Genomic DNA, 12,190 nt, shown 5'->3' with positions numbered 1-12,190 from the left:
AGCTGAAGAGCAGTAAAGCAGGAACTAAATTTTGACATACTACCTGACAAACATGTTTAGGATATACTAATAGCTCCCTCAATTTCTGAGCTAAAATAATCCCAGTTTTATATTTTACCAAAATCTATTAAAAAAACTACATGCCAATATTTTGGTTAGGGATTGATTTAATAAAAAACCCCAACAAATCAAATCCAAAATAACTCCATTAGTGTTTATCCACAGTTTTGAAGCAGCATAGAAAGACAGTTCTATTCTTTTGATGCTTCCTTCCTATTGCTGGCTGAAAAAAAATGATAATTAAAAGTCTGCATTTCTGAGTACAAATATAATGTAGGTCCATTAAATAGACAGGTGATTACAATCTTCTAATAGTGATATCATCACCTGTGCTAAATGAATAAATGCTCAAGTTTCTTAGGAACCTCACAACCTTAATCTAGAACATATTCTATTTTGTAGGGATAACATCACTGCAAATTATTAGTTCAACTGTTTACCTTAGAAATTTTTAAGTAATCTGCACATGTGATTTCCCACTCAATTATGTCAGCAGTTTGAGTTGTATTACTACCATGTGCAAAAATTCAACAACTCCCCTAAAAAGATTAAAAGATTTCTTACCTTGAGTTTGTTTCTTGTTCACCGCATTATCAGCTTTATGTCTTTTCTAAATTAAAAAAGGCAGAGTGGTTAAAGACTTTTGTTGATAAGATAAAGCTTTCATACTTCTAACAAAAACCCCATCTATTAGCCCCTCCTACTCATCTATTCACTAAACCACACAAGTATTTAAACAGAACTATTAATTACTTGCATAGTTATGCAGGAAAGTCACATCCAGTTCCAGGCTAATTGTACTGTACTAAAATATCCTTTCATGTGGGCAATCTCTATCTGGACAAGTTCCTTACATAAGGAACTGGTGCATTTCAATGCTGTAACTTTGTCCTTTCCTGGAACTGGGAGATGACTCTACCACAGCAAAAATCATTGAACAATTCTTCATCTGAGGGTCTCACACAGACACCTGAAGTCAGGCAATGACTGTGTAAACATAATGACTCCACTTCTACAAAGCTGCCTGCAGACTTCAACAACAGTAACAGACAAACAAATAAAAAATCAACAGCACACCCCCGACAAAGAGGCTCCTCAGTTTTAATATAGCTGTGAGACATCTTTTGACAGTAATCTTTTGATACAGCTACTAACAGCCAGCATTTTCAAGGTATGACCAAACTCAGAAACAAAAAGCTTAGGAGAGTACTAGTTTAAACACACTATTTAGGATTCACGAACTCAGTTTTTCCTGAGCAGGAACACATTTTATAAAATTAATTTAAGTAGAATTAACTGGTTTAGGTACACTTTTCAAACAGATGTTCAGAATTCATGCCTTTGTGATACAAACAAAATCAGAAGCAATTTTGTAAAATGGAAGAAAAATACGTCAAGATACTTGAGTGATTTATTGCCAATAAAATGTTGATTTGACTCTGAGCTAGCAGCTCTTAAAAGGTCACCTCGAAACTTTGCAAAATTGAAATATTATTTTTCCTAGATTTTCATAGATAACCAGCAGTTTCTCCTTTCGAAAAGATGTCTGACTGTACAGATAAATAACCTTTGATCAAAGGGAAAGCCTAACTTGACCATAGCAGATGTCTATTTGCCTACAGGGTGAATCTCCTCCATTTTGAAAAGGTGAATATTCAGTGCTTTCTGAGGTGTGACAGGTGCAATTTATTGGAACCAGCTGGCAATCTAACACTGCATGTCACAAATCCTGCTAGCACCTTTGAAGAATATATGGAAAACACATGCTGTGTATGAATAGTATCTTCTGCTAACATCTTTTTCTACTTGGTATTTCATTCCAGAAAGAGAAACATTTGGTTGTTGAGCTAAAAGTATTATTTTGACAAGCGTATTTGTTATTATCAGTATACAAGGTTCCCATCCAAAAGCTTTAATATTAGATGAAGATCACCATTTATGGAGCTCCTAGCTATTTCACTGTGTAAAAAAACTGAGACATAATGAAAATTAATGGTTAAGGGAAAACACTTTGAATATTTTACTACGCAAAAAGTGGTCAGCTTTCTCAGCAAGAAAATGGTACAGCTGTGTTGGTTTTAGTATCTCTGTAGCATTTGGTAATGAGAACTTTATTTAGCTGGTATATGCAAAACCCACCATACCTGATCCCTGTCTTTCTCCCCTGCCACACCAAACTGTACACTTCAAGTTACAAAGAGCAAATGGTAGAAATAAATAACAAAAGAAAAGCGACTGGATGAGGTAATTTTAAAAAGGACACTTTGTACAGTAGCAGCAGCTTCAGTTTTATATTTGCCTAGACACTGACAGATGGTGTAAGTCTGTAAGCATTATCAGCAGAATGGTTAAAAATATCTAGAAGAACGTGAATTGATTTTATGGCTTTTTTTTACAAGGGGTTTTGTTTATGTAAAGAGAAAGCAACAAAGGCATTTAAGGAGAACCTGACTGTAAGGCAGAAAAAGCTAGAAATGCCAAATAGAAGAAAAATATTTAACATAAACCTCATTGTGTCTTGCAGGACCCCTTAACTCTGTGATCCAGGAGCTTCATACAACCTAGGGAGCCAATATCTTGCCTATCATCCATTCACAGAAGTAACTGAGGAGAAAACCAATCAATAAGGGCAACACAGGACCAAGAACTCTCCATCCCAAACCTCCTTTGCAGCTCAACACTCTTCCCCTTGGTCATGTTTCTGCATATGCATTGTAATTCTGCTCAAACACAATAAATCTGGAGCTCCCAGGCAGCTTACTATTTGTGTGCAAGGAAAGACTACACTACCTGCAACCCTTTCCAAAACTCAAAGAGAAGAGCCCACAAACAGGAACACTACTCCTCTAGTGGACAAGACACTGCGGTATCATGACATATCTAATGTCTTGTCCCCCTAACATACCTGCAGAACTAAAATAAAACAACAGCAGATAAATAAATTCTTACTATATAGAGTGATTTGGTAAATAATTAACATTACTTTAATTCCTTAGATACAAAAGGCATCAATTAAAAGACTAAATTATTTTAAGCAAGTTAGAGAGACAGGTTTCTATCATACAGTTTTAGTGAAGAGAGTGCAAAAAGGTACTCAGAAAACCCCACCATCTTTTGTATGAAGTGAAACAGAGACTGAAATTACTTTCTTTCCCTCAAAATAAAATAAATCAGAATATATGCCTCTGTGTTAAAATTTTCTTTCAATGCAAGAAGAAAGCAAAACAACCACTACCACAGACAGGGACTAGAAAGAGCCTAGGAAAGCCTAGCATAGGTGCCTAACAAAGACCTATGTCTGTTCCTGGCCATCAGGAGTCAGCAGATCACATGTACCACCAGGAAAATCATAACATTTAGGAAATGCAAACAGTTAATTGTACTGGACTGGAGCAACAGGAAAAAAACTGAAATGGCCTATTCCCTATTTGTTAAAAAAAACTATGAAAAGTCACAACAGTGAAACTAAAGTTTTTATGCAAGTGACATTAGAAATAAAGAGGTGCATCAAATGCTTGGATCTGGATTTGACAACCAAGAAACATTTTTGTAATATTATAAATGAAAAATATGATAGCTATTTACAAACTATTGCTATTAAATACTTACAATATCCTCTATTATCTCCTTCACTGCAGCTACAGCTAAAATAAATAAGAGAGGGACCAATGTTGTGTAGCGTCCTGTTGGTGATACATCAGGTATTTGCTATTAAAAAAAAAGAGAAAAAATATTTTGCATTGCTGGTTGAAAAAATTTTTAATGCAAGAAGCAGTACTTTCTATGCAAATAAAGACATGTGAATTCACTTCTTAGACTCAGTGTTAATTATTTCCAAGAGAGCTTTATAGTCTTCAATTCAGAAGCAGCTGATACAATAAAAGAACATCTGCACTTTAAGCAGTACAGTGTTCAATGGTACTATTTCCAAAGGTTTCAGTGTTTGCAGAATATTCACCTTCCTTTTCTGTTTCAAACTGAATTAAAATAGGCATTTATAAAATATAACTAAACTTTCCAATTTAGATTTTTGTTCATATAGCTCAGTATGTTTTTAGACATTACCCTCTAGAAGAAATGCACTACAAGCAACAGTTTTCTGTATATGCCAGATATTTTTAAATGGAATTTTCTTCTCACAAGTCTTTTTGACAGCATTTCAGCTATACTTAACCTGTTTTACAGAAAAACATTTCTGTGCATTTTGTTATCTTCAGGGAGCAAGAAAGCCACAAACCCAAGCATTTTATTAAAGATATGTCTACATGATACAGCTGTTCTGATAGGCCAGCTACCTTGGAAAGAACAGTAGAGCAATCTCAAGTATCTCAGTATCTCTGTCTATAATATTAATGGTCTCTTAACAAGTTTAAAACATTAGGATCCTATTGTTGATCTTACCTGAAGCAATGCAATAAAAAGAAAAAATGCATTAGCAGCTCTTCTGAACTGGGAATAAAGGAACCTTGGCAGGAATGTGATTATGTTGTACTTTGCAGTGCTGAGAGGAAGAGACAAAAACACATGCTATTATTACAGAACAAAAACTTCTTCAAATGTATTCTTTCCCTTTTAGTTATAGAAGCTTTCAAACAAAACAGTTTTCTTTTTGATTCTAAACTGATAAATACTGGATATTAAGTGTGCTTTTGCTAGCCTGGAAGAAGATAATCAAATTTATCCTAGCAATCCTAGCAAAACAATCTCTGCTAAGTCCTCAAAAAATGTTTGAGCTCCCATCTCTCTGTCAGCCTTTTACATCTATTTAAGAACAGACCACCACCCTCTATGGTTCTAAAACAATATATGTAAAAACAATCATGGAAAAAAAAACTTTAAAGCAAAAGGCCTGTAAGAATATTTTAACTTATTTTGAAGTCAGTCATATTTACTTTGACCTTGCATAAAACTGTCAAGGGAGGAATGAATGTATCCTGCAAAAGCCCTCTACTCTGTAACCAAGCACAAGACAGGAGGAGAAGTTCTATACACCAAGAAACAGCATCTAAAGTTTCTCAAGGCCATGGAAATCCGCCCCCCTCCATTATTCTCAATGTCTACAAAATTTCTGCACATTTTCAAAGCTACCTTCAGAAAATACACCTACTTGGGACAGAGGTATCTCTGATTTTCATTTCCTTTGAATTTTAACAACAGAAGTGAGGCTGTTATCAGATCTAAACACACATTACTTATGAGTGTTTACTGTATGACTTAAAATTCATCAAAAGCAAACAAAATACCGTCAACAAAGTCCCTAAAGCCTGAAACTGAAAACTAGTCTCACAGGCAACCACAGCATCTTTGTAACTGGCTGACTGAAAAAGCCAAGTGTTTCCAAAGCACAAGCAATGCTGTGCTCAGGTACAGCATCCAGCTGCCAGGAATAGGTTCAAAGATCAACTCAACTGAAACCTGAAGAACAAATACATCCTCTAGGGACACATTGATGGTACAGCTGTAAACCAGCTGTATCTTCCCCATTCAATTCTTAAAAATTCAGGAGGTCAGGTTTGTAACTGAAACAGCTTATTTGTCTCCTCAGCTCACTTCATTCCTCCCTCCAGTGTCTAAGACTGTCATTGGTGGCCAGGAGAAATGACAGAAGTAGAATTAATGAAACCTTTTCAATTTTGCTATTCAGCATGCAATGCTCTGGTATTTTTGTTAATACCTGACATGATTATTGCAGAATTTGGTTAGCTGGGGCTGATTGATGAATATAGTTCTCACTTCCTCTTGATCAGCTAGGGAAGTTTTCTCTGAAACATCCTCTGTCTTCTCATAGCCTGTAAAAACACAGCATGATTTTCCATATAAATAGATTTACTTACACAAAATTCAAAGCACTTCATGAGACAAAAAGGACATTTATTGTGGATGTGAACACAGTGTATTTGCATTTCTCACAGGTAACGACCCCTAAAAAAACAAAAAAAGTCATTTTTATATATTCAGGATGCTCATTAAAAACCTACACTCCCCACAGACCATCCTTACCTTGCAAAGATCACTGAGAGTGGCATAACTGTGAGACCTGCCAGCTCCCTCTGCATTCGTGATTGCATCTTATTAGGTTCATGGACTCTTGTATTGCCAGTTTGTTTCACTGTTCCCTAAACTGATCATTCTCCACCAAGGTAAGTCTTTTTTGTTTTGGACTTTCCAACTAGCATCAGGAACCTGGAGCTCCTGAAAGCTGATCTTACCAGTACAGACCAAAGGGGAGAAGACACTGTTTACTGCATCCTATTCTGTCTTTTGTTTCCAGGTTTCCTGTGGCATGTAGCCTAGAGGCACCACCCTTCTCTGTCATCATCTTCCTGCTGTTACATCTCAAGGAGAACAAGAATGGCATCTATAAGGCACTCACCAGGTTAAACCCCAGGTAGGCCGTGACTTTGCCACCTAAAACCACCTCTCTCTACTCCTCTACAGCCACCTGCTGCTGCTTTGACCTCTTGTAGGTTCACCTTTTTAAATGCGAGCTTTGTCAGGGACTCCTTGCTAATTTACAGAATGGTTTGGTTTGGAAGGAACCTTAGAGATCATGTAGTTCCAACCCTCCTGTCATTGGCAGAGAACCTTCCAGTCAATCAGGTTTCTCAGAACACCATCCAGCCTGGTCTTGAACACTTCCAGGGATGGGGAGTCTGCAACCTCTCCAGGCAACTTGTTCAATGCCTTACCATGCTTATAGTAAAGATCTTCTTCCTAATACCTAATCTAAACCTACCCTCCTTAATGTCATTCTCCTTGTCCTATCAATAAATGCCCTTGTTAAAAGTTCCTCTATAACCTTCTTGCAGGCCTCCTTTAGACACTGCAAGGCTGCTAGAAGGTCTCCTCTGGGCTTCTTTCCTTCAGGCTGAACTCCCTCAGCCTGTCTTCACACACGTGTTCCAGCCCTGTGATTAACTTAGTGGCCCTCCTCTGGACTTGCTTCAATAGGTCCATGTCTTTCTTATGCTGGGGGCCCCAGAACTGGATTCAGTACTCCAGGTGGGGTCTCACAAGCACAGAGAAGATGGGCAGAAGCACCCATCTGCCCATCGAGGTGCTGACACCTGCACCTGCTGGTCACACCTCTTCCCATGCAGCCCAGGATTCCAAATGCACATTGTCAAATCCTGTGAAGCCTCTTGTCCACCAATACCATCAAGTCCTTCTCCTCAGGGCTACTGTCAGTCCATACACAGCCTGTATTTGTGCTTGAGATTGCCCTGCCCCAGGTGCAGGACCTTGCACTTGGCCTTGTTGAACTTCATGAGGTTCACACAGGCCACCTCTAAAGACTGTCAAGGTCCCTCTGGATGACATCCCTTCCCTCCAGCATGTCAGCCACATCACACAGGCTGGCATTGTTAGCAGACTTGCTGAGGGGTCACTCAATCTCACTGTTAAATCACTGACAAAATGTGAAAAAAGTCAGCTCCCATACTGACCCCTAAGGAATGCCAACTGTCACTGCTTTCCACTGAGCTGTTGACTGCAATTCTTGGAATGCAACCATTCAGCCATTTCTTTATCCACTGGGTGGTCCATTCATCAAATCCATGTGTCTCTAGAGACAAGGATATTGTGTGGGACAGCAAAGAAAATTCTTTGCTTCACCCAGTCCTTCTGTCACCTTGGCTTGATTTTGTGCTCATTATGATGGACCAATCTTGAGCTGGAAGGATGTGATCATTGGAAACCAAGGCCATTAAGCTAGTTAATCTTAACTGGTTGGTCTCACTGGTTAATGAGATTCCTTCACTTGGTCCAGATTTTCTTGGTGACACTAGCCAGAGAAGTGGCATCAGTATATTCTTCATTCTGTGTGTGCTTAACTTGAAATAGTTTTATTAGACTCATTGACATCCTAGCACTGCCTCCACTAGCCAGTCAAAGTTGAGCTTTCTGTATATTCTTCTGTGAAGAATCTTGTGCCAGCCTGCATCCCAACTTTCATCTGTAAAAAGGGACACCAATGTATTCTTCCCTCCAAAGGCTTTTCACCAATGTTTTGTCAACCAGTCAGCCACTACACTGCTGACAACAGGCCCAAGCAGTCTTCAGGCTGGAGCTTGTAAAGTACCAACAGGTACAGGATAAATCACTCACCATAAGTCTTAATGATGATTGCTACCAATACTGTGTGTATGCAGTTTCTTGTTAAATATACACTGTTCATTCTGTATGAGAACAAGAAAATGACACTTAAAATATATTATAATGCAACTGAATACATCAGAATGTATAGTATGTCAAGGATAATTAGGGCTGTATATGAAAACTTAATGCTTATTTCTAGCACGTTTCATAAATGCTTGCAAAGGTGTTAGGCAAAACCCAAGCCATTATCCAGTCCACTGGCCCAGTACACTGCCTCTTACCTATTCAAAATACATTTCAGACACTACTTTGCAAGGTCAAGTCTCCACACATTGAGAAAAGGCTCAGCAGAAACTTTTTTTTTCATCCCATTTCCTATTCATAATTCACAGACTCTATTATGATACAGGAACCCCCCACTACTACATTCACCTCTGCAATTTTTCTATTTCCTTCCTTACCCAATGAAAGGCACACACATTCAAACATCAGTATTTGTCTCAAGAAGTCTCTTCAGAGGAAGGACAGATAGCCTAACAGACTTTACAGGTGCCAACAAAACACTCCAGGAGTGTTTGGCAGCCTAACCCAGCAAAAAAACCCATAACATCTTCAATAACAACAAATTGCTAATAAATAAGTAACCAATGAAACAAACAAACACTCGTCAAACCAATTAGAGCTTCTTTCAACAAGAGCACCCGTTGAAGTCCATATTTTGATTCCAATAATAAATTTGGAAGAAGCATCTCTCTTGAAACACTCAATATTTGCAGGGACTCCTCCTAATCCAGTCTTGATTAAAAAGTTTCTATATTAGTTCAACAACAACAGTAAATTCCATACCCCTAATTTTTCATTTAGGTAGGGCAGTTTAAGACTTTCAGCTTTCATTCCTTCAAACAGTCTCATTTTCACTACAAGTTTGTAATGTTACATACACATATACTACAATATGGAAATAAAGGAAAGGAAAGAAAACCCTCAACCAAATTGCCAAAAGGCTTTTAATACACCCTTCTTCATTGTAAAAAAAAATCTTTTTTATTCTCTAAGTAGAGCTTTCAAAACCTTTGAAAGCTGATGCTGTAGCCAAGAACCTCTTACACAACTAAGTGCTGTGGTTTAACCTGGGAGCCAGATAAACACCACATAGTCACTCAATTGCCTACCCCAAGTGCTGAGGCAGAGAATCAGAAAAAAAGGTAAAACTCATGAGCTGAGATAAAAACAGCATAATAGGAGAGAAAAATAAGGGAAAATAATGATAAAAAACCATACAAAACAAGTAATGCACAATTGCTCACCAACCACTGACCAATGTCCATCCAGTCCCTGAGCAGCAGGCTGCCAGCCCCCGGCCAGCTCTCCCTGGTTTTGCTGTTCAGCATAAAACCAAAAGGTCTGGGATATCCCTTTGGTCATGGCAGGCAGCTGCTCTGGCTGTGTCCCCTCCTTTACCTTCTGAACTCCCAGCCTCCTCCCTAGCAGGGCAGCATGAGATGATGACAAGTCCTTGATTTAGTGTAAGTGCTGCTCAGAAACAGCTGAAACATCAGTGTGTTATCAGCATTATTCTCAGCCTAAATCCAAAACACAGCATTGTATCTGCTGCTAGGAGGAAAACGAAGTCTATCCCAGCCAATGCCAGAATAGTCTGTTTGCTAGCTCATATTTCTGAAGCACATGGTACAGTTCAAAGATGGAATCACTATGAAAAAGAAAGTGCCTTCAGAATTATTTGTTGCAAAGCCATGACAGAGTTTCAGTGACAGGATAGGCACTGGGAACCTGACCCATCATTCTGTTCTCCTGAGGATTCAGAGCACACAAGGAAATCTAAATGACCTGCTGGTACCACTGAGATGGCCAAGCCTGTCTAGAACTAAACCAAGATTTTTCCCTGTTGTGAAACACTGGGATCAAAACACACTTGGCACAAATAACCCCCAGACACAAGTGACTATAATGATCACTACATCTGGTAAAATGTTATATAGTCCTAAAGACCATAAGAAGAAATACCAAAGCTTACATCAGGCACTACAAAAACTGACAGTCTGCTGAAGACAATCTGATGACCACTACAGAATTTCAAAACATATTCTTCATGTGAAAGATGTCTCATTTTACCCCAGTTCAGCTTCACCTAGATTTTGTACAAGAACACTAACAACAACTAGTTATTACCTACTAGTTTTGGTAGGCAGCATCATGGCATCTCAACTCTCTGTCCTTTCTCAATGACCTATTTCAGTTCACTGAACTTCACCAACAAACAGAAGAAAGGGATTAATGCTTCAATCTTCAGAGAACCCTAATAAGACTTGAGAAGAACAATTCCACTTTCCCAGAACCTCTCAAAAGAAACAGAATTACTTGAATGATCCAATTTCATATTATTTAATAGATGCATATATTAACTGTGAAGCTATATATAGCTAAAATAACCACAGTTAGTTACTGTATTTAATAAAGCTTTATGTAGGCCACACTACTAAAAAATTCCCCTTGTGTTTTGCAATTGCAGAATACATGACACCAATTTCCTGTATTTGTTTAAGAGGGCCAGATCTTCTGTGCCTTGAGAGAGAATTGATACACATCCCACTTCAGAATGGTAAGCAACACCTACTTCTTGCAACAGGACAAAACAGACACAAAAACCTATTAAAACATGGTTAAACCTATTAAACCTATTAAAACATGCTTCGTTATCCTTCATCAGCCAGGAAGAATTTTCAGAGGTTTGGAAGAATGGCACAAAATTAGTAGTTCCTTTTTGCTCAAATTCTTTTCTCTATGCAGGTAGCATGTTGGCTGACAGACCTTAAAACACCTATAATTTTTATTTTGCAATCATTTACAGACTGTAGTGTCAATTCTTCTGTGCAACTGTGGACCACTTCTTGGGAATGCTACATGTGCACATTCTTCTGACAGTTCTGATTCAGTTTGTTTCATCTGAGCAAAACATTTGATTTTTTTCTAATAACATTATCACTATCTCTTCGTGTGAGAGAGAGAGCTTAGTTCTTTCTGAGATGGTGTTCAAGGCAGGCCAGCCTGGTAAGGTAGTTCATGATCCATGGAAAAGGTCTCTGAAGTAGGAATTAGTTAATGCAGTGACAGGAGAGAAAAGTCAGAATTTAAGCCCAAAGATACAATACAAAAATTCTAGAATAAGGCAAGTAATCCTGTCTGTCAGACCCCCACAAGTCTTAGGCTAAGGAATGGTCCACACTATGACAGAAGTCATGGAAGCTGTTGTTTGTGATTACAGCATTTCCAGTGTTCCAAGAACACAGAGGGACCCTGCCAGTAACAACTCTGCACTGGGGTAAGACTTTGGCAGAGTTCTCTGAAAGAAGCTTTATCATCACTTGGCATAGTGCTTATCTAAGCGACTTGGGCTGGTGCCAGAACTAGGGTTTGACAGTTCCTTTATGTCCCTGTCAAATACACAGCAGAGTGTTTTAGAAAACACTCTGTTTTAGAAAAAAAAAAAGAAAAAAGTTCTCTGTTTTAGAAAACAGTAGCATTTATAAAGAGCTATTTAGAAATGGCAACTATGTAGTCTAAATGCATGGCGTAACTGGACTTGGAATCACTCATCCCAAAAAGAAAAAAAAGAGACTAATTGATGTTGGTTTCACTGTGAATTTTATCTAAACAAAGACTAACTATAGATCAAATTAATTACTAAGTGTTACATTAATATAAGAATAAGAAAACAGATTTCAAAATTTTTTGAGTAGTACTATATATATGGTAAAGTACAGTATGAGTCATATAGAATCAACTCAACTGGTATAATGAAAAAACTATCATGGCATTTTGCAAAAGTTTCTTAAAAGATGGTTTATACCTACTGTCAGTCCTAAATAAAGTAGTTTTGGTAAGCTTCTTAAACCCAGTGTTTAACTGCTTTACAGTCATTCAACCTTGAAAAAATAAACCAGACTTTTTCTTTTTTTCCTTTTATTGCAATTGTAAATCTTAGATAGCCAGTTACCTTTAGGGAACACCACAT

General features: G+C 37.9%; 1 protein-coding gene across 5 annotated transcripts in view; it reads right to left on the bottom strand.

Moving 5' to 3' along the window:
* Window positions 1-12,190, bottom strand: part of ATP8A1 (ATPase phospholipid transporting 8A1) — a 98,895-nt gene that overhangs the window by 84,812 nt on the left and 1,893 nt on the right. For all 5 annotated transcript variants that reach the window (XM_005490538.4, XM_005490537.4, XM_074541560.1 and 2 more), the window contains exons 2-5: window positions 5,735-5,849; window positions 4,462-4,561; window positions 3,670-3,768; window positions 625-670 (exon numbers count right to left, since the gene is read on the bottom strand). In XM_005490538.4, the coding sequence (XP_005490595.1) occupies window positions 625-670; window positions 3,670-3,768; window positions 4,462-4,561; window positions 5,735-5,849 (360 nt within the window). The remainder of the gene's footprint in view (window positions 1-624; window positions 671-3,669; window positions 3,769-4,461; window positions 4,562-5,734; window positions 5,850-12,190) is intronic.

The sequence above is a fragment of the Zonotrichia albicollis genome, chromosome 5, assembly GCF_047830755.1.
Source record: "Zonotrichia albicollis isolate bZonAlb1 chromosome 5, bZonAlb1.hap1, whole genome shotgun sequence".
Taxonomy (NCBI): domain Eukaryota; kingdom Metazoa; phylum Chordata; class Aves; order Passeriformes; family Passerellidae; genus Zonotrichia; species Zonotrichia albicollis.
Note: the sequence above shows the minus strand (reverse complement) of the source record. Positions and strands in the feature narration are given on the sequence as shown.